Consider the following 26,212-nt stretch of genomic DNA (forward strand, 5'->3'; position numbering starts at 1 on the left):
TCATTTATTTGACAGAGAGAGACACAGCGAGAGAGGAACACAAGCAGGGGGAGTGGGAGAGGGAGAAGCAGGCTTCCCGCCGAGCGGGGAGCCCGATGCAGGGCTCAATCCCAGGACCCTGGGACCATGACCTGAGCCGAAGGCAGACGCCCAACGACCGAGCCACCCAGGCACCCCAGATTTTTTTTTTTTTTATAAAGATTTTATTTATTTATTTGACAGAGAGAGATACAGCAAGAGAGGGAACACAAGCGGGGGGAGAGGGAGAGGGAGAAGCAGGCCTCCCACAGAGCAGGGAGCCCGATGCGGGGCTCGATCCCAGGACCCTGGGATCATGACCTGAGCCGAAGGCAGACGCTTAACGACTGAGCCACCCAGGCGCCCCAAGAAATTAGATTCTTATATATCATACTACACAATGATTAATTCCAAATGGATTAAGGATTTAAATGTTAAAAATTAAGCTTTAAAAATTTTAGGGACGCCTGGGTGGCTCAGTCGGTTAAGCGTCTGCCTTTGGCTCAGGTCATGATCCCAGGGTGCTGGGATCGAGTCCCCGCATCAGGCTCCTTGCTCGGCGGGAAGCCTGCTTCTCCCTCTCCCGCTCCCCCTGCTTGTGTTCCCTCTCTTGCTGTGTCTCTCTCTGTCAAGTAAATAAATAAAATCTTAAAAAAAATTTATTTTAGATATTTAGGTTTATTTAGATATTAATAAATATTTTTCTAAACATGGGTTAAGGGTTTTTTTTGTTTTTTGTTTGTTTAAAGATTTTATTTGACAGAGACACAGCGAGAGAGGAAACACAAGCAGGGGGAGCGGGAGAGGGTGAAGCAGGCTTCCCACTGAGCAGGGAGCCTGATGTGCTGAGCAGGGAGCCTGATGTGGGGCTTGATCCCAGGACCCTGGGACCATGACCTGAGCAGAAGGCAGACGCTTAACGACCGAGCCACCCAGGTGCCCCTATTTATTTATTTTAGAGAGAAAGAGGAGGGGGCGGGGAGAGGAAGAGAGAGAACCACAAGCAGACTCCCCGCCGAGCACGAAGCCTGATGTGGGGCTCCATCTCACAAACCTGATGAGACCGTGACCTGAGCCAGTATCAAGAGTCTGACACTTAACTGACTGAGCCACCCAGGGGCCCCAAGGGAAGGATCTCTCTTTTTTTTTTTTTAAAGATTTTATTTATTTGACAGAACACAAGTAGGCAGAGTGGCAGGCAGAGGGGAGAGGGAGAAGCAGGCTCCTTACTGAGCAGGGAGCCCAATGCGGGACTCGATATCAGGACCCTGGGATCACGACCCGAGCTGAGCAGACGCTTAACTGACTGAGCCACCCAGGCGTTCCAAGGGAAGGAATTCTTACAACACAAAAAGCACTATCAGAGAAAGGATTGCAAAAATGGGCTGTGTTGAAATTAACTTTCTGTTCAGCAAAAGACACTTCAAAAGACAGTGAGAAGTCACATTAAAAAACTGGGAAGAAGGGGCGCCTGGGTGGCTCAGTCGTTGAGTGTCTGCCTTCGGCTCGGGTCATGGTCCTAGGTCCTGGGATCGAGCCCTGCATCGGGCTCCCTGCTTGGCAGGAGGCCTTCTTCTCCCTCTCCCACCCCCGCCCGCTTGTGTTCCCTCTCTCTGTGTGTCTCTCTCTGTCAAATAAATAAACTCTTAAAAAAAAAAAAAAAATTAAACCCAACATATTCCAACAAATACAACCAACAGAATATTTAGTTTCAAGAATATGTAAGGAACACCTACAAATGAATATGAAAAGAACAAATAACCCAACGGAAAAATGGGCAAGAGACATGTAAGAGGCATTTTATAGAAGTGGAAAAACATGAAGATACAAAAATACCTTAACATAAAGGTACATAAACATATAAAGAGATGTGTGACTTTATTAGTAATCAGGGAAATGCAGATCTGGACCAGAAGGAGATGCCATTTTATGTCCATTGTAGGGGCATAAATTAAGAATTCTGATTGTACTTAGTTTTGGAGAGGATGTACATCTATCTACATGATCTCTTATAAGTCGCTGATGGGAGAATAAATTTGCCAGCCACTCTGGAAAAGAGTTTGGCATTGTCATGTGAAATAGAACATTAATCACTGCCTAGCAGTCCCACTCTTAGGTTTGCACCCAGAGAAATTCTTGCATGTGTATAGCAGGAAACGCGTAAGACAGTGTTCATATCATTCTAAGTAATCAAGTCTGGAAACAACCCAAATGCCCATTGACTTGAGAATGGATCAGTAAAGTATGTTGTGTGTGGTATATTTTTTAAGTGAGATATCATATAACCAGTGGGCCAAATCTGGCGAGGCCTGTGTTTGTACTGCCCACAAGCTAAGAATGGTTTTACATTTTTAAAGTGTTTTAAAAAAAAGACAACGATGCAACAGACAGAGTATGTGGCTTGCAAAGCCTAAAACACTTTTTGGCCCTTTACAGAAAAGGTTTGCTGTTGATCTGTGCAGTTGATTTGGATGAGTTCTAGCAATATAATCTACAGCTGTGCTGTCCAGAATGGTAGCCATTAGCTACATGCGACTATTTAAGCTCAATTTAAATTAAAGAAAAAATTCAGTTCTTCAGTTGCACTAGCCACAACAGAGTCAAGATAGCTGAAACCAGAACGGTTCTTTTAGGACCACACACAAAGGAGATAGAAGAGCAAAGGAATTGTGAGCCTGGGATTCAGGATTGTGATTACCTTGAGTCCGAGAGGGCAGGGGGGTTGCCGCTCTCAGTGGAGTACAGACAGTATGTACAGACTGGAAGCCTCTTGCAGCTGTGCTGTGCCCACAGTCATCTAGGATTACTTTGCAAAAGTAGGAAACAAAAACAAAACTATTTTTTCTGCAGGAATTTCTGTAAGGATGTTTCTAATAGCTGTAAGCATATGGCATGTAAGGATGCTTGGTGTGTTTTGATAGGCCACAAGGTGTCACTCTTGCTCCTGAAATTGACTCAGCATCCTTGCTTTCTGTGAAATGTCAGTAAGTCTTAATCTGATTTAACTTTGAAATATACTTATATGCTCCAAACCTAAAATTGCAGCAACTCCTCTTTCTCACAAAGAACCCTGAGTGCTTATTCTTTTTTTTTTTTTTTTTTTTTTAAGAGAGAGCATGTGCATGTGCCCGAGCTGAGGAGGGAGTGTGGGCAGAGGGAGAGGGAGAGAGAGAATCTTAAGCAGGTTCTACACCCAGCATGGAGCCTGGTGCGGGGCTCAGTGTCACAACCCAGAGATCATGACCTGAGCCGGAATCTGGAGTCGGACGCTTGACTGACTGAGCCACCCAGGCGCCCCAGTGCTGCTTATTCTAATTTGGAGGACCATTTCAGTAGAGTAGCCTGTGTGTGTTTTTCAGAAAAGTAAAACTCGATTGTGTTGGCCTCTAAAGTTTTTACAAAAACAGCATTTTTCAAAATTTTTAATAAAAGATTAAGGGGTGCTTGGCTGGCTCAGTCGATAGAGCATGTGACTCTTGATCTCAGGGTTATGAGTTTGAGTCCCACTTTGGGGGTAGAGTTTACTTAAAAAAAAAAATGGATTAGGATTGTTTTTTTCCCTACATTTGCTTACTTTCCTATCACAACTGGAAGAGAGAGAAGGTTGGCAGAGTAATATGGCACAAAATAATTAAAAAAAAATAGACTGTAATATTTGGCTTTTGAAAATGTGTTCCATAGTTCTTAGTGTAATTTCTCCAGCCATAACTCAAAGGTTTTCATTGTACTTCCTGATTGTAAAGTGCTTATTAATTTTAGCTGGAGGAAAGCAGGAATGTTCAGAAGCAAATGAAGATTCTGCAGAAGAAACAAGCCCAAATTGTGAAAGAGAAAGTTCACTTGCAGAGTGAACACAGCAAGGCTATCTTGGCAAGAAGCAAACTAGAGTCTCTTTGCAGGGAACTTCAGCGTCACAATAAGACATTAAAGGTTAGTTGGTTCACTTTTCTGTTTTTCAGGAGGGACTGACACTGACTTAGCTTGTTTTATAATCACTTTGTACCTATTTGAAGTAAATCTTTTGTCTCTACATGGAGACAGCAACCACTTTTCTACTGTTTTGCTTGGCCTGATGGTTCTTAATGAACCTCATATATGGTCATGGGGAATCGAATTGAGATTGGTATTTAGACAACAGCTTATCTGCCTGGAGCCCAGGCTTAGGAAACTCAGAGTTGCCTATTTTCTGCTGAGCACTGAGGTAGTTAATGACCACGTAGGAAAAGCTGACGTGAATGAGGAGCCAAGTAGAAACAGACTTGAGGCAGAGACTGAGTCTGGGGAGGGAAAACATCTGCTGAGCTCCGTAGGGGCTGTTCACCAGCTACATGGCCTGACCACCCTTGCCTACCCCTGAGTACCCAGTGGCTAAGTACTTTCAGAATAGCACTTAAGCCATGGCTGACAAAAGGAAGAGGGAGCAGGTACCCAAAGATGAACTGGTGCCAGCAGGGGAAGAAGGAAAAGGAGCCAGAGACATGGAGGTGGGCCTGTCCTCATGTACAGTTTTGGTATGATTTTGACTGAGCAGGATCTCTCTCTCATCAAACTGCCCCAGCACAGCAGATGCCCAAGGTCCTAGAATCCAGGAACACTCGGGAAATGGATCTTCACCTACTCTGGGAGCTGTTAGTTTTTTCTTTGCTTTTGAACCCTTGGATTTAATTATTCACTAAAGTAGGTGGTATTTTTTTTCCTATAGAAAATCAACATTTTGATTAGACGGATAGCTGTTTAAACACGTGAAAGTCTTTTAACACTTGTATCTTTGGCAAGTGATGGAAGTAGTCCCTTGCCTTCTAGGGGGTCAGGTGTACCCAGAAAGTAAGCTGCAAGAAGGGTCTCTCTCGTCAGGCTGATGTAAGATGCCGCTGTGTAACCGGAGAGTGTTCGGGAACGTACAGTGGAGGGAGCTGGCCACGTGGAGAAGCTCCTTGTCTTTCAGGGTAGTCCGTTTAACTAATTTTCAGTATGGTGAATTTTAGATTGGATGTAGCCTCATTTTACAGCAGGGCAGCTTGCCTCTCTTATTATCTACTCAAGAAAAGCTGCTTGCTTATTAAATGAGCACTTTCTGGTCACAAATAAAGGGAAGGGGAATCAGAGGTCAGAAGCAATAAATAAACCCCCGGAGCAGCAGAAGCTTTTATGAGCATCTTCTGTATAGGTCTATACCATTAACAGAAATTATTTTGGATAATAAGGAAGAAAATATGCAGCAGGCACGAGAGGAGGAAGAAAGACGTAAAGAAGCCACTGCACACTTCCAAATCACTTTAAATGAAATCCAGGCACAGCTGGAACAACATGACATACACAATGCCAAACTCCGCCAGGAAAACATTGAGCTGGGAGAGAAGCTGAAGAAGCTCATTGAACAGTATGCACTGAGAGAGGAGGTAAAGCCATTTTATTGGTTTAGACAGCTTCTCATTATCAGCAAGAATTTTTCACCATTCACTACCAGAGTAAAACTACCATCACAGGATGTTTTAGAACTTTTATATCTGCATAATGGAAGTTGGGTTTTTCTTAGGAAATCTTCAGCCACCGTGAGAATGGGAGTCTTGGGGATCATCACTTAGATAGTTGAGGAGTCCATGGGTTTGGGTAGGGTGAGGCAATTTCTTAGAGAAGTGTATTGAGTACTACTTGTCTTCCATGTGGTACTACAAGATTAAAGTTTTGAGCATACAAATTTTTCCCCTTGTCTAGACTAATAATAAATATTTGGCCCCCAAATATGCACTAATTCAGACATCTGTGATAACATGTACAGTCTACATTACCATTGTGTTATACCTGTGTTTTCGATTTTTTTCTTTTAATGAGGGTTTTATACTATTTGAGAGGAAAAAATAGAACCTATTTCTAAACTCTCATACCCGTTGAAGTAAAAAGTTGATTGGAAGGATCCATGCCTGCTGATCTTGGTCATTGGCCTCCAACTAAGACTTTTTCAATCTAGTCAGGAAATTCAGAGGTGTCAAAAGCAAATAGGTGGGCGCCTGGGTGGCTCAGTTCTTAAGCGTCTGCCCTCGGCTCAGGTCATGATCCCAGAGTCCTGGGATCGAGTCCCACATCGGGCTCCCTGCTTGGCAGGAAGCCTGCTTCTCCCTCTCCCACTCCCCCTGCTTGTGTTCCTGCTCTCGCTGTCTCTCTCTCTGTCAAATAAATAAATATAATCTTTAAAAAAAATAAAAATAAAAAAATAAAAGCAAATAGGTGATGGCCTGTTTTTTGTTTGTTTAGTTTGTTTTGTTTGTTTTTTTTAAGGTTCCTCCTGTTTAGAGGCCAAATGGGCAGGATTAGAGGCATCAGGCTTTTTATTTTATTTATTTATTTTTTTGTCAAAGAAAATGACATTAATTTATTTCTTTCATATGTTTATATGCTAAAAAGTTTTATTTTCAATTAGCCATTGTTAGTTTTTGATGTAATGTTCAATGATTCATTAGTTGCATATAACATCCAGTGCTCATCACAACACAGGCCCTCCTTAATACCCACCCCCCTCCCTCTGTAATCCGCAGGTTGTTTCCCCGCGTCCAGAGTCTCTCATGGCTTGTCTCCCTCTCTGATTTCTTCCCATTCAGTTTTCCCTCCCCTCCCCTATGGTCCTCTGCGCTATTCCTTATATTCCACATATGAGTGAAACCATATAATTGTCTTTCTCTGCTTGACTTATTTCACTTAGCATAATACCTTCCAGTTCCACCCATGTCGTTGCAAATGGTAGGTATTCATCCTTTCTGATGGCCTCAGGCTTTTTAAACAGTGCATCCCCTGCCTTTGAAGTTAGGGAAATGTGCTTTTATGTGTGTTGTAACCCTACACAAGTAGGTTAAAATAGCTGATTAAAGGAAAAAAAAAAAAAGATTGGCACCTCTGTGGGTTATTGTATCCAGTTTTGAAGGCAAACTTCAGATCATACTAACTTAGAGTCCTACATTCAGCCCTTCAAAAACTTATTTTTTTTTAAAGATTGTTTATTATTTGAGAGTGCGTGTGGGGTGGGGGGAGGGGCAGAGAGAGGGAGGGAGAGAATCCCAAGTATACTTCATGGTGAGCACGGAGCCCAGCGTCAGGACCCTGAGATCATGACCTGAGCCAAAATCACAAGTTGAACGCTCAACCAACTGAGCCACCCAGGAGCCCCTTAATCACTCTCTCTGCCTTCTGCCCTTTTTTTTTTTTTTAATGGAGAATTACAAACTTAAAAGAGAGAGAATATGTCATCTGGTTTTAGCAGATGAAACCATAGTTTCAGCTTTATTCCCATCGGCTTGCCCTGGGTTATTTTGATATAACTTCAAGGTGTCCTATTTCATTCTGTTCATGTATATTTGAGGGTGTACCTCAAAAAGATAAGGATCCCTTTTTAAGCACAACCATGCTATCATTTTCACACCTAACAAAATTAACAGTAATTACTTAACGTTAAATATTGAGTCATTGTTCAATTTTCTGTAGTCCCCCCATGCCTTTTTTTTTTTTTTTTGAAGCTATTTGAATCAAGCTCTAAATAAAGTCCATCTGTTTCACTGGTTGATCGGTCTCAAATCTGTAACATGAAGATTTCCTCTTCACTGTTTTTTTTTCTTAGAGTATTTATTGAAGGGACTTTTTTGTCCTAGAGAATAAATTTTGTATTAGATTATAAAATCCTTAATTTTCTTAAAGTTTTTCTTTTAGTTTTGTTTAATATGACAGTCTGCCACATGATAGATGTAGAAAACTTGAAAATTAGATATGTTCAAATCAAATTATATGTGAGCCGTCTTATTTTGAACGTTATCAGATGTTCTTTGGTCAGGAAGAGTTACTCTGTACATCTGAGACGAGATGTTCTGATGACTTTATTGTGGGTAAATAACCACTTAACAATTTCGTTTGGAAATCATAATGACATTTTAGCAAATGTCTAATATGTGTTGGGTACCAGGCACCTTACACAGCAGAACCACCACCTTGGCATTTAGAGCTGTGCAGCGAGTGTGGTTATCTGTGCTTGGAGGAGGGAAGTGAGAATCAGCAAGGGAAAATCTGCCCTGGGCCACACACCAGCCAGGATTGGACCTGGGGCCACTCCAGTTGTCACCGCATGCTGCTTCCAACTGAGAAATTTGGGGAAATTTAAAGGGGAGAAATATATCCAGGAATTAATGTGTTTGATGTATGGGTTTAACAGTTTGATCTCCTTATCCATCTTTTTCTTGATACACTTTGAGCCTCATTTTCGTTGTAGGGCAGAAATAGGAAGTACAAGTGTGTGGTTAATGAGGCTCCTTGACCGCCCACCTCCAAAAGGGAGGGGGGTACAGGGTAGTAGTGGGAAGGCTCCTTTTCTGCAAGTGCAGGAGGGCTCGCAAGGTGATGTAAAGCTCACGCTTCTACAAACTCGTGGACCCAGTGTCTTCAGCTATGGTGGCATTAGCAGGAAAAGCAGGGTTAAGAATAAGCAAGGTATTGTAACTTGTGTTGTTTCCTCATCATTGTGTTCCTTTTTCATTAAGTGATGTAAGAAATTTTACTTCTCCCATAGCATATTGATAAAGTGTTCAAACATAAGGAATTACAGCAACAACTTGTGGATGCCAAGCTTCAACAGACGACACAGCTAATAAAAGAAGCTGATGAAAAACATCAAAGAGAGAGAGAGTTTGTAAGTTCTCTTTCTTAAAGAAATTGTCAAAATTGTAACCAAAGCCATTTAAAATACTTAAACTTATTCTACATTAATAGAGCGCCTGGGTCATGCTAATTGGTTTCTTGTTCTAGATTGAGAAGGGCATGTGTGTATTAGAAAGTATTTGGCTTTTTATTTCTGTTTAACTTTTTTTATACAGAAGACCACTGGAGAGATTAGACCAAATTAGTGGAAAGACCTGCACTCATTTGACTTTTTCATGCTTATAATTATTTCACTTCTTTGGTAATGGTCACCAAGTTCAAGAATTATACCAGTATTTAGCACATTAAATTTGGCAGCTCAGTTTAATATCGAGCTTACCAAACACTGGTCTCCTATATACTGTGATATTTTGTTTACAAACAAGTAACTTGAAACTAGGGAAACTGTTTGTCTACTTACTCTGGTATAATTTTCTGATAAAACTTTAACAGAATTCTCTATACCTAATCACTCAGCATCGTTCCCAGAGTGTATGTTCAGACTATATTGCCTGTCAGTAATTGTGAATACAGTGGAATCTCATTGGGTATGTATATTTAACATATGCAAATTCAACTTTATGTGCTTAACCCTCCCCCCCCCAAAAAAAGTGAGAAATGATTATGGCAATGAGGACTGTTCATCCAGCTTTCACTCAAGTAGCATAGGCCTTGAGGCGAACCTGGTATGAAGACTCTGAGTGGCCCTCATGATGTGAACTTACCATGCTGAGTGTGAGTCTAGGCTTAAGAGAGACCTGTTTTTCATACAGTACCATCTTCTGTGTGAACTGATAAGGCTATTCTGTGTATAATTGAAGAAACAGTTCTTTGCAAAGTGGAGGTATAAATTTCATATATTCACACACATATACATATATTGCACATATATACTTTGTAGTTGGTTTAATGACTTTTTAGGGCTTATTTGGACTACGTGTGACCTTTTACTTCAGGGGCTGAATTTCAACAGTCTGTGTTACTATGCAATTTCACTATATCATTTTCTTGAAAACCCAAGTATATAAATTAAAGCTCTCATCCACTTCTGCCCTTTTTAAGAAGTGATCGGAAACTGGTCTCTGATTTCATTGCTCTGCTCCATACCCTTTCACTCTGCCTCATCTTGACTCTCAAGGAGTAAAGTGGCTTTCTAAGTCACCTAGATAATGTCAAGATTCCAGATTAGATTTCTGCTAATACCAAACTTGTAATTATTTTCACCTGAAACATAACAATTTAACCCTGAGTTTTGTAAACCTATTATTAGGCCTCCAGGTTACTCTTTCTAAGCAGTAAAAGATTGTTCCAACATTCCTGAGTGTTAACAAGTAGAACAGATTGAAGATAATAGGTAATGAGCAATTGATGTAACCGAAAATTTTATCTATAGACTTACAGTTCTTGCTAAAATAATGAGTGGAAGGATTAAGCCTAACTGTCTCTCTGGTCATTTGACATTATAGTCATATTTGTAATTACTATTAGTATTTTACCAGAATGTTTCTGTTTTCTAGTTATTAAAAGAAGCAACAGAATCGAGGCACAAATATGAACAAATGAAACAGCAAGAAGTACAACTAAAACAGCAGGTAACTTGACAGGAGGGGATAGTAGCATTTGTTTAAAAAAAAAAACAAAAAAACCTATGGTTCATTTGATATATACCTTGAATCCTCTCTAAGATGCTTGTGCTTGTTCCCAGCCAAAGCCAGCCAGAACTGAGAGTAGATCACGTGTCCCTCTTGGAGTTTTCCTCTTCATTTAGGGTAACCAGCTCATCCTGATCTGCCCAGGACTTTTCCTGGTTTTAGCACTCAGAGTCCCGTGTCCCAGGAAACACTTAGGTCTCAGGCAGACTGGGACAGTTGGTGATGCTGTCTGCAGTGTCCCCTTTCCAATATCCCAGGTATTTCCTCCCTTTCTCAGTCTGTTTCCATGTGTGTCTGCTAATTTCCAACGAAAGAAAAACTGAGAAGTTTGCAGATTGGAGCTCTTTTGTATTAAGTTGAATTATATGAAATTGCTGATACGTTGTTGACTTACAAAAATGGCAGTTTCATATAGTTGAACCTAAAATCTTCAGAATTTTGTGCTGTGAGCACATAACCCATTTTAAAAATTGCCTATTAACCACTCCACTCTCAGAGCCGTGGAGATGGTGATTTTAATGGGGGCCTTCCCTACTTTTTCTTCTCTTTTTAAGTATATGATACATTATTGTTAAGTGTGGTCACCATGCTGTACATTAGATCCTCCAAACGTATTCATCTTATAACTGAAAATTTGTACCCTTTGACCATCATCTTCGTATTTCCCCTTCCCGTCCAGCCCCTGACAACCACCATTCCACTTTCTATTTCTAGGAGTTTGGCTTTTTTAGATTCCATATGTGAGATCATACACTGTCTTTTCTCTGTCTGGCTTATTTCACAAAGCATAATGCCCTAAAGGTCCATTCATATTATCACAAATGGCAAGATTACTTTTTTTTTTTTTATGGCTGAATAATACTGTATTGTGTATTTATACCACATTTTCTTTATCCATTTATCTGTTAGTAGGCACTTAGGCTGTTTCCATATCTTGGCTATTTTGAATAATGCTGCAATGAACACAGGAGTGCATATATATCTCTTTTAGATAGTGATTTCATCTTCTTCAGGTATATACCCAGAAGTAGGATTCCTAGATCACATGCTAGTTCTGTTATTAATTTTGAGAAACCTCCATATTGGTTTTCATAGTAACTGCCGATTTCCCTTCCCACCAACAGTGCATAATATTTCCTTTTTCTCCACACCCTTGCCAACATTTGTCATCTCTTGTCTTTTTTATAATAGCCATCCTAACAGGTGTGAGATGACATCTCATTGTGGTTTTGATTTGCATGTCCCTGAGGAGTAGTGGTGTCGAGCACCTTTTCATGTTCCTGTTGGCTGTTTGTATGTCTTCTTTGGAAAAATGTCAGTTCAAGTCTTCTGTCCATTTTTAAATTGGATTATATATTTTTTTCCTCTTGAATTGTATGAATTCCTTATATATGTTGTATGTTAACCCTTTATCAGGTACATGGTTTGCAGATATTTTTACCCATTCCATAGTTGCCTTTTCAATTTGTTGTTTCTTTTGCTGTGCGGAAGCGTTTTAGTTCAGTGTAGTCCCACTTGCTGATTTTTGCTTGTGTTGCTGGTGCTTTTGGTATCATAACCAAAATTTCCAAGACTGCTTTCAAGGAGTGTTTTACCTATGTATTCTTCCAGGAGTTTTATGGTTTCAGGTCTTAGGTTTAAGTCTTTAATTTTTGTGAATAGTGTTAAGAGAGGGGTCCGGTTTTCCCAACACCATTTATTGAAGAGACTATCCTTTCCCCATTGAGTATTCTTGGCTCCTTTGTCAAATATTAGATGACCATATTGTATGGGTTTATTTCTGGGTTCTCAACTCTGTTCCCTTGTGTCTCTGATTTTATGCTGGTAGCATACTGTTTTGATTGCTTTAGCTTTGTAGTATAGTTAAAAGTTTGAAGTCAGGGAGCATGGTGCCTCCATCCGGTTTTGTTCTTTCTCAAGATTGCTTTGGCTATTCTAGCTCTTTTATGGTTCCATTCAAATTTTAGGATTGTTTTTTCTATTTCTGTAAAAATACCATTGGGGTTTTGATAGGGATTAAATATAGATGGCTTTGCATAGTGTGGACATTTTAATAATACTAACTTCTGATCCTTGAACACAGGATATCTTTCCACTTTGTGTTTCTTCAAGTTTTTTCATCAGTGTCTTAGTTTTCAGTGAGTAGATCATTTATATCTTTGGTTAAATTTATTTCTAAGTATTTTATTGATTTTGATGCTATTGTAAATAGGATTGGGTTTTTTTTAATTTCTTTTTCAGATATTTTGTTATTAGTGTATAGAAATGCAACTGATTTCTGTATGTTGGTTTCACATTCTGAAACTTTACTGAATTTGTTTTAACAATTTTTTGGTGGAGTCTTCAGGATTTTCTATATATAAGATCATGTCATCAGCAAACAGATACAGTTTTACTTTTTCCTTTCTGATTTGGATGCCTTTAATTTTTCTTGCCTAATTGCTCTGGCTAGGAATTCAAGTACTGTGTTCGGTAAAAGTGGTGAGGGTGGGCATCCTTGTCTTGTTCTGATCGTAGAAGGAAAGCTTTAAACCTTTCACAGTTGAGTATGTTGTTAGCTGTGGGTCTGTCATGTATGGCCTTTATTACATTGAAGTGTGTTCCTTCTATACCCAATTTGTTGAGTGTTTATATCATGAATAGATGTTGTATTTTGTCAAATGCTTTTTCTGCACCTATTGAGATGATCATATGATTTTTCTCCTTTTTTTTTTTTTTTTAATGTTAGCCACCATACAATACATCATTGGTTTTTGATGTGGTGATTCACGATCCATTGTTTTCGTATAACACCCAGTGCTCCATGCAGTACGTGCCCTCCTTAATACCCATCACCGGGCTAACCAATCCCCCCTCCCCCCTCCCCTCTAAAACCCTGTTTGTTTCTCAGAGTCCATAGTCTCTCATGGTTCATCTCTCCTTCCAATTCCTCCCCCCCATTTTTCCCTTCAGTCTCCTAATGTCCTCCATGCCATTCCTTATGTTTCACAAATAAGTGAAACCATATGATAATTGACGTTCTCTGCTTGACTTATTTTACTTAGCATAATCTCCTCCAGTCCCATCCATGTTGATGTAAAAGTTGGGTATTCATCCTTTCTGATGGCTGAGTAATATTCCATTGTATATATGGACCACATCTTCTTTATCCATTCATCTGTTGAAGGGCATCTCGGCTCTTTCCACAGTTTGGCTATTGCGGACATTGCTGCTATGAACATTGGGGTGCATATGGCCCTTCTTTTCACTACATCTGTGTCTTCGGGGTAAATACCCAGTAGTGCAGTTGCTGGGTCATAGGGTAGGTCTATTTTTAAATTTTTGAGGAACCTCCACACTGTTTTCCAAAGTGACTGTACCAATTTGCATTCCCACCAACAGTGTAAGAGGGTTCCCCTCTCTCCACAACCTCTCCAACATTTGTTGTTTCTTTCCCTGTCCATTTTTGCCACTCTGACTGGTGTAAGGTGGTATCTCAGTGTGGTTTTGATTTGGATTTCCCTGATGGCTAATGATGATGAACATTTTTTCATGTGTCTGTTAGCCATTTGTTTTTTTTTTTTTTTTTTAAGATTTTATTTATTTATTTGAGAGAGAGAATGAAAGACAGAGAGCACGAGAGGGAAGAGGGTCAGAGGGAGAAGCAGACCCCCTGCCGAGCAGGGAGCCCGATGTGGGACTCGATCCCGGGACTCCAGGATCATGACCTGAGCCGAAGGCAGTCGCTCAACCAACTGAGCCACCCAGGCGCCCTCTGTTAGCCATTTGTATGTCTTCTTCAGAGAAGTGTCTTTTCATGTCTTCTGCCCACTTTTTGACTTCATTATTTGTTTTTTGGGTGTTGCGTTTGAGAAGTTCTTTATAGATCTTGGATACTAGCCCTTTATCTGTAGTGTCATTTGCAAATATCTTCTCCCATTCTGTGGGTTGCCTCTTTGTTTTGTTGACTGTTTCCTTTGCTGTGCAGAAGATTTTTATCTTGATAAAGTCCCAAAAGTTCATTTTTGCTTTTATTTCACTAGCTTTTGGAGATGTATCTTGAAAGAAGTTGCTGTGGGCGATGTCAAAGAGGTTACTGCCTATGTTCTCCTCTAGGATTTGGATGGATTCCTGTCTCACATTGAGGTCTTTCATCCACTTTGAGTTTATCTTTGTGAATGGTGTTAGAATGGTTGAGTTTCATTCTTCTGCATGTGGCTGTCCAATTTTCCCAGCACCATTTATTGAAGAGACTTTTTTCCATTGCATGTTTTTTCCTGTTTTGCCAAAGATTAGTTGACCATAGAGTTGAGGGTCCATATCTGGGTTCTCTATTCTGTTCCATTGGTCTGTATGTCTGTTTTTGTGCCGGTACCATGCTGTCTTGGTGATCACAGCTTTGTAATGTAGCTTGAAATCGGGCAACGTGATGCCCCCAGCTTTGTTTTCTTTTTCAACATTTCCTTGGTGATTCGGTCTTTTCTGATTCCATACAAATTTTAGGGTTGTTTGTTCCAGCGCTTTGAAAAATGTCATTGGAGTTTTGATCGGGATGGCATTGAAGATATAGATTGCTCTGGGTAGCATAGACATTTTAACAATGTTTATTCTTCTGATCCATGAGCATGGAATATTTTTCCATCTTTTTGTGTCTTCTTCAATTTCTTTCATGAGTGTTTTGTAGTTCCTAGAGTATAGATCCTTTACCGCTTTATTTAGGTTTATTCCGAGGTATCTTATGGTTTTTGGTGCTATTGTAAATGGAATCGTTTCTCTAATTTCTCTTTCTACAGCTGCGTTGTTAGTGTATAAGAAAGCAACTGATTTCTGTGCATTGATTTTGTATCCTGCCACATTACTGAATTGCTGGATGAGTTCTAGTAATTTGGGGGTGGAATCTTTTGGGTTTTCCACATAAAGTATCATGTTGTCTGCGAAAAGAGAGTTTGACTTCTTCTTTGCCAATTTGAATGCCTTTTATTTCTTTTTGTTGTCTGATTGCTGTTGCTAGGACTTCTAGTACTATGTTGAACAATAGTGGCGAGAGTGGGCATCCTTGACGTGTTCCTGATCTTAAGGGAAAGGCTCTCAGCTTTTCCCCATTGAGGATGATATTCGCTGTGGGTTTTTCATAGATGGATTTTATGAATTTGAGGAATGTTCCCTCTGTCCCTATACTCTGGAGAGTTTTAATCAGGAAAGGATGTTGTATTTTGTCATCTGCATCAATTGAGAGGACCATATGGTTCTTCTCCCTCCTCTTATTAATGTGTTCTATCACATTGATTGATTTGCGAATGTTGAACCACCCTTGCACCCTGGGGATAAATCCCACTTGGTCGTGGTGGATGATCCTTTTAATGTATTGTTGGATCCTATTAGCTAGGATTTTGTTGAGGATTTTGGAATCCATATTCATCAGGGATATCGGTCTGAAATTCTCCTTTTTGATGGGGTCTTTGCCTGGTTTGGGGATTAAGGTAATGCTGGCCTCATAGAATGAGTTTGGAAGTTTTCCTTCTTTTTCTGTTTTTTGAAACAGCTTCAGTAGAATAGGTATTCTTTCTTCTTTGAATGTTTGGTAGAATTCCCCAGGGAATCCATCAGGCCCTGGACTCTTGTTTTTTGGGAGGTTTTGATCACTGCTTCAATCTCGTTACTGGTTATTGGCCTATTCAGGTTGTCAATTTCTTCCTGTTTCAGTCTTGGCAGCTTATAGCTTTCTAGGAAGGCTTCCATTTCATCCAGATTGCTCAGTTTATTGGCATATAGTTGTTGATAATGATTTCTAATAATTCTTTCTATTTCCTTGGTGTTAGTCGTGATCTCTCCCCTTTCATTCATAATTTTATTAATTTGGGTCCTTTCTCTTTTCTTTTAGATAAGTCTGGCCAGTGGCTTATCAATCTTATTAATTCTTTCAAAGAACCAACTTCTAGTTTCGTTGATCTGATCTACTGTGTTTCTGGTTTCTAATTCATTGATTTCTGCTCTAATTTTAATTATTTCTCTTCTAGTGCATGGCTTAGGTGTCGTTTGTTGCTTTTTCTCTAGTTCTTTAAGGTGTAGAGTTAGTTGGTGAATTCGGGATTTTTCTGTTTTTTTGAGTGAGGCTTGGATGGCTATGTATTTCCCCCTTAGGACCGCCTTTGCAGTATCCCATAGGTTTTGGACTGATGTGTTTTCGTTCTCATTGATTTCCATGAATAGTTTAAGTTCTTTGATTTCCTGGTTGACCCAAACATTCTTGAGCAGAGTGGTCTTTAGCTTCCAAGTGTTTGAATTTCTGTCAATTTTTTTCTTGTGATTGAGTTCCAGTTTTAGAGCATTGTGGTCTGAGAATATGCAGGGAATAATCTCAGTCTTTTGGTATCGGTTGAGACCTGATTTGTGACCCAGTATGTGGTTTATTCTGGAGAAAGTTCCATGTGCGCTCGAGAAGAATGAGTATTCTGTTGTTTTAGGGTGGAATGTTCTGTAAATATCGATGAGGTCCATCTGGTCCAATGTATCATTCAAAGCTCTTGTTTCCTTGTTGATTTTCTGCTTAGATGATCTGTCCATTGCTGAGAGTGGAGTATTGAGGTCTCCTACAATTAATGTATTGTTATCAATATAACTATTTTGGTTAACAGTTGGCTTATGTAGATGGCTGCTCCCATGTTGGGGGCATAGATATTTACAATTGTTAGATCTTCGTGTTGGATAGACCCTTTAAGAATGATATAGTGTCCTTCTGTGTCTCTAATTACAAACTTTAGTTTAAAATCTAATTTGTCTGATATAAGAATTGCTACCCCAGCTTTCTTTTGAGGTCCGCTGGCATGGAAGATGGATCTCCATCCCTTCACTTTCAGTCTGGATGTATCTTTAGGTTCAAAATGAGTCTCTTGTAGATAGCATATGGATGGGTCCTGTCTTTTTACCCAATCTGCAACCCTGTGCCGTTTTATGGGAGCGTTTAGGCCATTCACGTTGAGAGTGATTATTGAAAGATATGAATTAATTGTCATCATGTTGCCTGTGAAGATGTTGTTTTTATAGATTGTCCCTGTAAATTTCTGTTGTATATCACTCTTGGGGTCTTTCTCCTTTTATAGAACCCCCCCTTAATATTTCTTGCAGGGCCGGCTTAGTGGTCACATATTCTTTCAGTTTCTGCCGGTCGTGGAAGCTCTGCATCTCTCCATCCATTCTAAATGAAAGCCTTGCCGGATAAAGTATTCTTGGCTGCATGTTCTTCTCATTTAGTACCCTGAATATGTCTTGCCAGGCCTTTCTGGCTTGCCAGGTCTCTGTGGATAGGTCTGACGTTATTCTGATGTTCCTCCCTCTGTACGGAAGGAATCTCTTCCCCCTAACTGCCCTTAAGATGGTTTCCTTGGTTCTAAGATTTGCGAGTTTTACTATTACATGCCGGGGTGTTGGCCTGTTTTCCTTGATCTTGGGAGGGTTCCTCTCTGCCTCTAGGATGCGAATGTTTGTTTCATTCCCCAGATTAGGGAAGTTCTCAGCTACGATTTGCTCAAATACATCTTCTAGTCCTCTCTCTCTCTCTCCACTCCTTCCGGGATTCCAATTATTCTGACATTGGAACGCCTCATGGTGTCACTTATTTCTCTGATTCTATTTTCATGGATTCTGAGTTGTTTTTCCTGGCCGCCTCTTTTCCTTTTTATCTATTATATTGTCTTCCAGGTCGCTTATTTGCTCTTCTGCCTCAGTTACCCTAGCTGTTAGATTATCTAGATTGGATTAGATCTCATTCATAGTATTTTTAAGTTCTGCCAATTCACCTTTTATTTCTGCCCTTAGAGACTCTATGTTACCATTAATTGATTTCTCCATTCTAGACATTGTCTTCACATTTGCTAGCCTGAATTCCATCTCTGACATCTTGGTTATATCTGCATCCATTTGTAAATCTGCAGCATAAGTCATAATCTCTGAGTCTTTTCTGTTTTGGGGGCTCCTCCTCCTAGTCATTCTGTTGATGGGTGTTTGAGGGAATGTATAGAGTCCAAATTATTGACGAGAACCCAAGCAAGATGCACCTGTTTTCTTGGGACCTTAGGGTTGCCGGCCTCTTGTTTTCCCAGCCTGTCTTCTGGGGGAGGGGCCTGCCGTGCTGTTCCTCAGGCTCTCCTTTATTCTATCAATGTGGAATGTCACATTTATTGATTTGTGTATGTTGAACTATCCTTGCATCATCATAGGGATGAATCCCATTTGGTCATGGTCTGTGATGTTTTTAATGTGCTATTGAATTTGGTTTACTAGTATTTAGTTGAGAATTTTTGCAGCTATATTCATCAGGGATGTTGGCCTGTAGTTTTCTTATCGTATCCTTATCTGGCTTTGATATCAGGGTAAAGGCTGACCTTATATAAAATAAGTTGGGGAGTGTCCCTTCTCTTCGATTTTTTTTGGAAGAGTTTAGGAAGAATTGACATTCATTCTTCTTTAAATGTTTGGTGGAATTCACCCATGAGACCATCTGGGCCTAGGCTTTTCTTAGTTGCTTCCCTATTTTTCAATCCAAACCCTTTAAGTTTGTCCTAATGCAGTCTTTCTCTGTATTTGTCTTAATGTGGAGTAAGGGTAGCAGATGCTGCCTCCCCACTCAAAGGAAAGGTACAGAAAAGACTTTCCATGTCTTTATGGACAGGTGAAATTAGGCGTTTACCTACAGTCCACCCTTTTCCAAGTAACTAGATTACATTCTGTTGAAAAACGTATTCGTTTTAAAAGTTTATTAAATAATACATTTATATTTAATGTAAGGTCTCTGAAGTAGTTCTAAAATGCACTGACACATTGAGACTAGTCTGAATCTTTATGAGCCCCCCTTTTGAATGCTGTTTTTGTCTTTGGGCATGTTTTGCGATGTGATGCTTATTTCCTAGAAAAGTAGCCTAACTTTGAAAATTCAAGAAGTTTTTTGAACTTTGCACTATAACCTAGGATTGTGCTAGATTGCTTCTAGGAAATTTGAACCCCTTATTAGCTGTGTAAACTCAGTTGTCCATATAAATGGAGAAGAGTGTTGATGTGGAAAATGCATATAAAGTCTATTTATATACGGCTTTGGAAGATAGACTTTAATGTGGGAGTCCTTGCCAAGTCTCCAGTGCAGAGCACTGGAGGACCCTTCTGTGAAGCTCCCAGGCAGCTCTGATGCTGTTGGGACTGTTACTGGTGAAACTTCTGTTGTCGGCGATCTGTGTCACCCTGGGTCACGTTATCTGATCATTAGTTTGTTGCCTTTGCTGTCCCATCTTCCTTTTCCTAGTCCCTAAATGTGGCTGTCCTTGCCAAGAGTTGGTCTCATTCCATGCTCTTACCATGTTAATTTCCAGCATTTGTTGAGGATAGAGTCGAATTGGTGTTGGTTGACCCGTTGTTCTGTAATGCAGGCATGTAAGTCCAGGTGTGAGGGTAGTTGCCACTTAGGAATTACCCAGTGTGGGCCAGCATTGAGCTTTCCAATGGGACAGTCTACCTGGATGTTCCATCTTCAAGAAAAACAGCTATGAACATGCATTTAAAACTTTAGATATTCTACAGTGCACCAGGGATAGTATGGTTATTATAAGCAGGATAATTTACAGTATTTGAAGTGTACTTTAGAGCCATGGTCCCCAACATCCAAATCAATCAAAATCAAAGCAGTCAAAAGACCCCATCCCACTGAATTCTACCCCCCTCCCCAAGCCAGTGCTTCATCTTCTGTTTTGTTTTCCTGCCTCTGTTAAGGAGAGAGCTATCCTTGATACCAAGCTAAGAACTGTGCAGGTGGTGTTTTAAAAGAATGTTCTTGGGGCGCCTGGGTGGCTCAGATGGTTAAGCATCTGCCTTCAGCTCAGGTCATGATCCCAGGGTCCTGGGATCAAGCCCCACATCAGGCTCCTGGCTCAGCAAGGAGCCTGCTTCTCAGACTCTGCCTCTGCCTCTCTCCCTGCTCATGCTTTCTCTCTCTCTCTCTCTGTATCTCTGTGTCTCAAATGAACAAATAAAATCTTTAAAAAAAAAAATAAAATAAAATAAAAGAATGCTCTTTTTGCATGGACAATTTTTCAGATACAAGGAGAGGAGATTGGTGGATTGGAGCTAGTAAATATTTGTACATTTTAAACATTTACATCTAAGGATGTTTAAGTCACCAAAATTTCCTAAGTTTCCATGAATTTCTGTGGGTTATAGAACTTCAGCTGTCTCTGTGTGGTAGCCAAGGGCTGGGTGTATGTTCTTATTTCTGTCACTTGTAATAAGTAACTAACATGTAACCATATTATGTCCTTTTAGAAAGTCTTTTGGAATCGTTTTAAATCGTTTACCAGGAACTCAGAATATTTCATACTTTTTTCTGTAGCTTTCTCTTTATATGGATAAGTTTGAAGAATTCCAGACTACCATGGCAAAAAGCAACGAACTGTTTACGACCTTCCGGCAGGAGATGGAAAAGGTATTTGCAAATTTTAGTAGAATATGACCTAAAAGGGAATTTATAGAAGAAGCTGTTTTAAGCACGGTCACGACCTGGATGAGTTGATGTTCTTATGGTACAGTCTTCATTTCCTCTTTTCTGATCCTCCAGTGGTGTCTCATTTGGTCATTTTGCCCGTGGTGTGCCCCACGTAGCTAGTGGTCTCTCTGCTTATTTTAAATACTAGCTTTATTAAAGTTAATTCCTCTATTAAATACAATTTGTTGTTACACATAAAGTGGTTTCTTTTTTGTTGTGTCTTTTGTTTTATTCACTCAGGTGACACTCCACCCCTCCTTCACAAAGCTCTGTGTTTTTGGAGATTATTTAAAGACAACCAAGCCCAGAACAGTAATTACACATTTTGGTTGGTTGATTTTATATATACATACACACACACACACATTTATGTATGTATCTTTATTTATATGTAATCAAAATATGTCAGTGTTTCCACCTTTTTTTTTTTTTTAAAGTAATCTCCACACCCAACATGGGGCTCGAACTCGCAACCCTGAGATCAAGAGTTGCGCGCTCCACTGACTGAGCCGGCCAGATGCCCCAGTGTTTCTACCTTTTTAGCTTTTTTTTTTTTAACTACCACTGAATTCTTTCTACTTCAACCAAACCCATTCTTTCTTTGGCTTCTTTTTAATTTTCCTGCCTACGTTAAGGAAAGCGATATCCTTGATACCAAGCTGAGAACCAGAATATATACATATGTATCTATCTGTCCGTCCATCCATCCGTCCTTATTTTATGTGGCATATTCCCCTTAACATGGGGCTTTATAAGATGGTGGTGGGTTGGGGAGAAGTAGAGCGGTGCCTGGCACTTTGTAAGCATTCAGTAGATGTTAGTTGTGACTATAACTAGATCTTACATAGTGGCTGGGAGTGTGTGCTCTGGGTGATGTCCCAGTTGCATCATGTAACGTGTGACTGGGCACAAGTTGCTTAACCTTTCTGGGTCTTCCTCTCAAAATAACAAAAATACCCTCCATAAAGTGGAGTATTTCAGACAGTGCTTGGCCACGTTAAGTGCTCAAATGGCCACCTTCAGGTATTTTTAGACCCGGTAACCTGGAGAATTTGGTGAGTAGTGGATTAGTTCTGCGTGCCAGTCCTTTCAGCTGAGGCTGCAGTCGAGGGCGCTCTTGTGCACAGCGGGCGCCTTAGCTGGCCTGCGGCATCCGCGCACTGTTGAGGCTGAACGGAGTTTAAGACGGGCTCTCCAGTCGCTGTCCTTCGCTGCTCGTGGCGGAGAGATCACTGTCGGTCAGCACTCAAGCCAAATCTTGCGCGAGCTCGTCCCGTGGCCTTGTCGCACTGTGCTTTGTGCTGTTTTGTGGATGGTCACCCACAGCACAGGGCATCGGCGCTGTTGTAGCCTTGTCGTCCCTGCCAGCGCCTGGCTCGGTGCCCCACCTGGGACCAGAGCTGGGCACAGTCAACAGTGCATGGAGGAATCTTGAAAGCGGGCTCAGTGACAGGCACACAGAAGTCTCATGGGGAATTTCTGAGAACTGGGTTCTTGTAGTACAGGTTTAAGAATGTTCCCCGTGGGCGCCTGGGTGGCTCAGTTGGTTAAGCGACTGCCTTCGGCTCAGGTCGTGATCCTGGAGTCCTGGGATCGAGTCCCGCATCGGGATCCCTGCTCAGCGGGGAGTCTGCTTCGCCCTCTGACCCCCCCCCTTCTCATGTACTCTCTCTCTCATTCTGTCTCAAATAAATAAATAAAATCTTTAAAAAAAAAAAATGTTCCCCGTATTTGGGGGCCCATTCCGGTTTTGCTAAAGAGAGAAGTGAGTTGTGGGGATGCCCAAAGCTAAGGATAAAACTACTATCTTTTTCTTGGTCACGGGAATGTTCCCAAAGGGACACTGCCTATAGTTTTTTTTTTTTTAAGATTTTATTTATCTGACAGAGACACAGCGAGAGAGGGAACACAAGCAGGGGGAGTGGGAGAGGGAGAAGCAGGCTTCCCCGCGGAGCAGGGAGCCCGATGCGGGGCTCGATCCCAGGACCCTGGGGTCCTGACCTGAGCCAAAGGCAGACGCTTAACGACTGAGCCGCCCAGGCGCCCCTATAGTTCTGAGATTGATGTGGTCTTGGAGGTTGTGGTAGATGAGCAATTCTGAATCTTTGGGGGGAGCTGGAAACCCCTATCCTTCCAAGAGCCAGACAAATTAGTTTAATGAATAGAAAGCCCCTAACCGGGACGTGTTTTTGTACAGCCCGGGGAGGTGTCCTTGTTAACCCAGCTGGAATGAAAGACGCAGTCCAGCCTAAGTTAGAGTTCACAGTGTGCTGTCTGACCGCTTCCTCCATGTGCTGCTGCCTCTGAAATTGAGGAGATTAGGTTTGTTTTCCTCATCATTTGAAACCCCTGCTTCGGTTCTGCTGCTGCCACCGCAGGAGGCCCCGAGATCAGCTCTGCTGCCGACGCACAGACGTAGTGGTCCGCTGCGCGCGGCTGGGGCACCGATGGGGCTGGGGTGGAACAGACCTACCTTCTCGTGGTGGGACAGGGTGGAGAGAGGAATGGAACTGAGAATTTACATTTGCAACTGTGTTGATTGACAGATGACAAAGAAAATTAAAAAGCTGGAAAAAGAAACCATAATATGGCGTACCAAATGGGAAAACAACAACAAAGCACTTCTGCAAATGGCTGAAGAGGTGAGGTAGTTTCCCACGATGAAGGTGTGTTTGTCATCATGGGGACTCATGAAGCCCCAGCACCTAACAGGGCAGGGGGCGCGTGGTGACACCACTGCCAGAGTTGATGGCTCTGGCCAGAGCTGGGGGCGGGGGGGGGGGGGCCGGTAGCGCCGTAGAATCTGCACATGTCTTTCAGGCTTGCAGGTGGGGGGCCCTGAGGGAGGTACTGCATTTCCTGCCGTGCAGTTGCTTAGCCCAGGCTTATGCCGGAGGTGGCCGTAAAGCTTCGAGATTTTCCTTGCTTCTATAGCAGTGGTTTCTCAGTGGAGCTTGCGTCGAGCTCGAGCTTGTTACGACCACGATGGCTAGGCTCCACCCAAAGTTGGCTCGACTACTTCTGGGGTGGGGTTGCAGAATCTTTCTGCCAAGTATCCAGGTGGGGCTGATGTCACCGCCACGCAGCCCATCTCCAGAAATGCTGAGCACATTGCCCAGGGCAGGAGTGCAGAGAACAATTCCGGTGCCTTTCTTTTTGCTTTGACGGAGTCTTCAAAAAAAGGCAGCAAAGGAAAAAAAAAAAATTTTTTTTTTTTTGCCAGCTGCAATGTATCCTCTGCAAACAGTAAATTTCACACCTTGCATCTTGTTCTCACCTAAAAGTTGGTAGAATAAGAGAAATCTATGTAGAAAAGAATCCTTTTCTGTGTTTAATCAGGCCCTTAATTTTTTGATCTTTAGCTTTGTGAGGAGTATCTTAAAATTTTCTCAATAGTTGATCAATACAAACTGTTTTTAAAAGTGAATTTTGCTTATTTCTTTTGTCACCCCAGAACAGTAGGAACCGTTAGAAGTGTCACGTGGTACCCGTAGATAGGTATGCAGCGAAGCTAGCTACCTGGTCAGGTGGCATGTGAGGAAACAGTGTGGTCAAGAGGTGATTAAACGAGTTGTTTCTAATATGGCTCAGGTTAATTTGTTTGTATCCTTTATAAAGTGATTTGTATTCAGCGAGGTTACATAATCTTTTTTCCTTCTAGAAAACTGTCCGTGATAAAGAGTACAAGGCCTTTCAAATCAAACTGGACCGGTTAGAGAAGCTGTGCCGGGCTCTTCAAACCGAGAGGAACGAGCTCAACGAGAGGGTGGAAGTCTTGAAGGAGCAGGTCTTGGGGAGAGCTGCCGGTGACCATCTAGCGCTGCCTGGGACACAGCCCTGCACTGGCCTGGTGGCCCCCAGGGAGCCGAACACTGCTTCTACAGGTGCCCCGGGAGGCCCCCTGGAGGCCATGCCCAGGGCCTCAAAGGAGAAAGCAGCTGTGTCCGCAGGCGCCGCGCCAGGTATCGAGTCCGTTGACTGAAAGGAAGTATGATCACTGTATCGAGAGCTCTATTTTGTGTATAACTTTCTGTTAGTAGTAACTATTGTTTTTGTGGTGAAAATTTTCTTACTTTTTCTACCATATCTGTATTTTCTTAGAACTACTGGACTTACGTGGTACAGGAGGCTGCTTAGCGGTTTTGAATAGTTTTCCTCTCTACATTTTCCTCAGCCGTGTTGCACATCTGCTTCATTTCCCTTCATTGGAATGCATGTGACCATCGCCTTGTCCTAGCTTCCCTGTTGCTTGCACAGAATTATTCAAATTTCACTCAAGACAGGGCCGATCATCACAAGGGAACTTTGTTCTGATAATGGTTCCTTGATGTGAAAACAATATTGATTCAAACATCCTGCCCCCACCCCCCCGTTAATACTACACAAAATCAAGATGATTAGGTTTGTCCAATAGCCCACTTACATGCCAAGTAAAAATAAACTTAGGGTTGGGTCAGAAATAAGCATAGCATCTTTGAGTCAAATTAGCTTTTTGATCATATTTGTATCACTTGACAAATTGACATGGCTGCAAGCCTCGAATACTCAAAGTCTTGGCAGATTATGTACATAAAGGTGTCACTTTTAAAGTAGTATATACAGATCATTGGACAAACAAAACAGGCTTAATGTTTGTGACTAAAAACAATCCTACTGCTTCGGTTTCCAGGTTAGAACTAGAACCCATGTTTGAACTTGGACCACCTAAATGTTCACTGTGGAGTATGGTGGTTTGCTTTCAGTTTGGGATTTGGGTACGCATCCTCCCCTTCCCACAGAAGGCGGCCATCGGTAGCCATCGGTAGTTGTCATTTTAAGACAGGGTTAAGTTCATGTGTAGCTTTCATTAAGCAGAAGTCCCTCCACTGCCATGCTGCCCGCTGGCTATTTGAAATTTCATGTTCGACTGTTTTTGCAAATCCCGCTAGCAAAGTTCTCCAGGTTTTTAAAACGGGAATTTTAATTGTGGATTATGCTAACTGAAATGGGTTTTATTTCCAAATCAGAAAGACTGAAACCCACACTTTTAACTGTGGGAAGAGTTGGCAGAGAGTTTAAGTAGTGAGGATCTATGATGCTTTTGGTCTGATTCTCACCCCTTTTCTTAATTACAGTCTTTTAAGTAAAAAGCCAGTAGTATTGTCAAGGTCTGTATACTTGCACTGGGGGAACTTTCCGTATGAAGCACGTCACTTCTGAATTAGTTCTTTAATTTTCCTTTGTTCTTAACAATGCTGAATATGGCTGAGTTATGCAAATGAGAAGTCAGGTTGCACCATGGAAGTTTGGACTTTGTCCCTGATAAAATTTGCATTGAAATAATTTATGAAATAAAGAGGCTCTACTAGAATTGATATTAGCACAT

At 41.3% G+C, this 26,212-nt stretch overlaps 1 protein-coding gene across 4 annotated transcripts in view; it reads left to right on the plus strand.

The window, feature by feature from the left end:
* The window catches only part of TXLNG (taxilin gamma), a 72,148-nt gene that overhangs the window by 38,302 nt on the left and 7,634 nt on the right, over window positions 1-26,212 (plus strand). For 2 of the 4 annotated variants that reach the window (XM_064573810.1, XM_064573811.1), the window contains exons 4-10: window positions 3,778-3,948; window positions 5,223-5,417; window positions 8,564-8,683; window positions 10,209-10,283; window positions 20,695-20,787; window positions 23,394-23,489; window positions 24,509-24,809. In XM_064573810.1, the coding sequence (XP_064429880.1) occupies window positions 3,778-3,948; window positions 5,223-5,417; window positions 8,564-8,683; window positions 10,209-10,283; window positions 20,695-20,787; window positions 23,394-23,489; window positions 24,509-24,809 (1,051 nt within the window). The remainder of the gene's footprint in view (window positions 1-3,777; window positions 3,949-5,222; window positions 5,418-8,563; window positions 8,684-10,208; window positions 10,284-20,694; window positions 20,788-23,393; window positions 23,490-24,508; window positions 24,810-26,212) is intronic. The other 2 variants (XM_064573812.1, XM_064573813.1) reach the window with 2 other exon arrangements.

The sequence above is a fragment of the Mirounga angustirostris genome, unplaced genomic scaffold (genome assembly GCF_029215605.1).
Source record: "Mirounga angustirostris isolate CCGP_5_RB_7025 unplaced genomic scaffold, mMirAng1.0.hap1 SCAF_11, whole genome shotgun sequence".
Lineage (NCBI taxonomy): Eukaryota > Metazoa > Chordata > Mammalia > Carnivora > Phocidae > Mirounga > Mirounga angustirostris.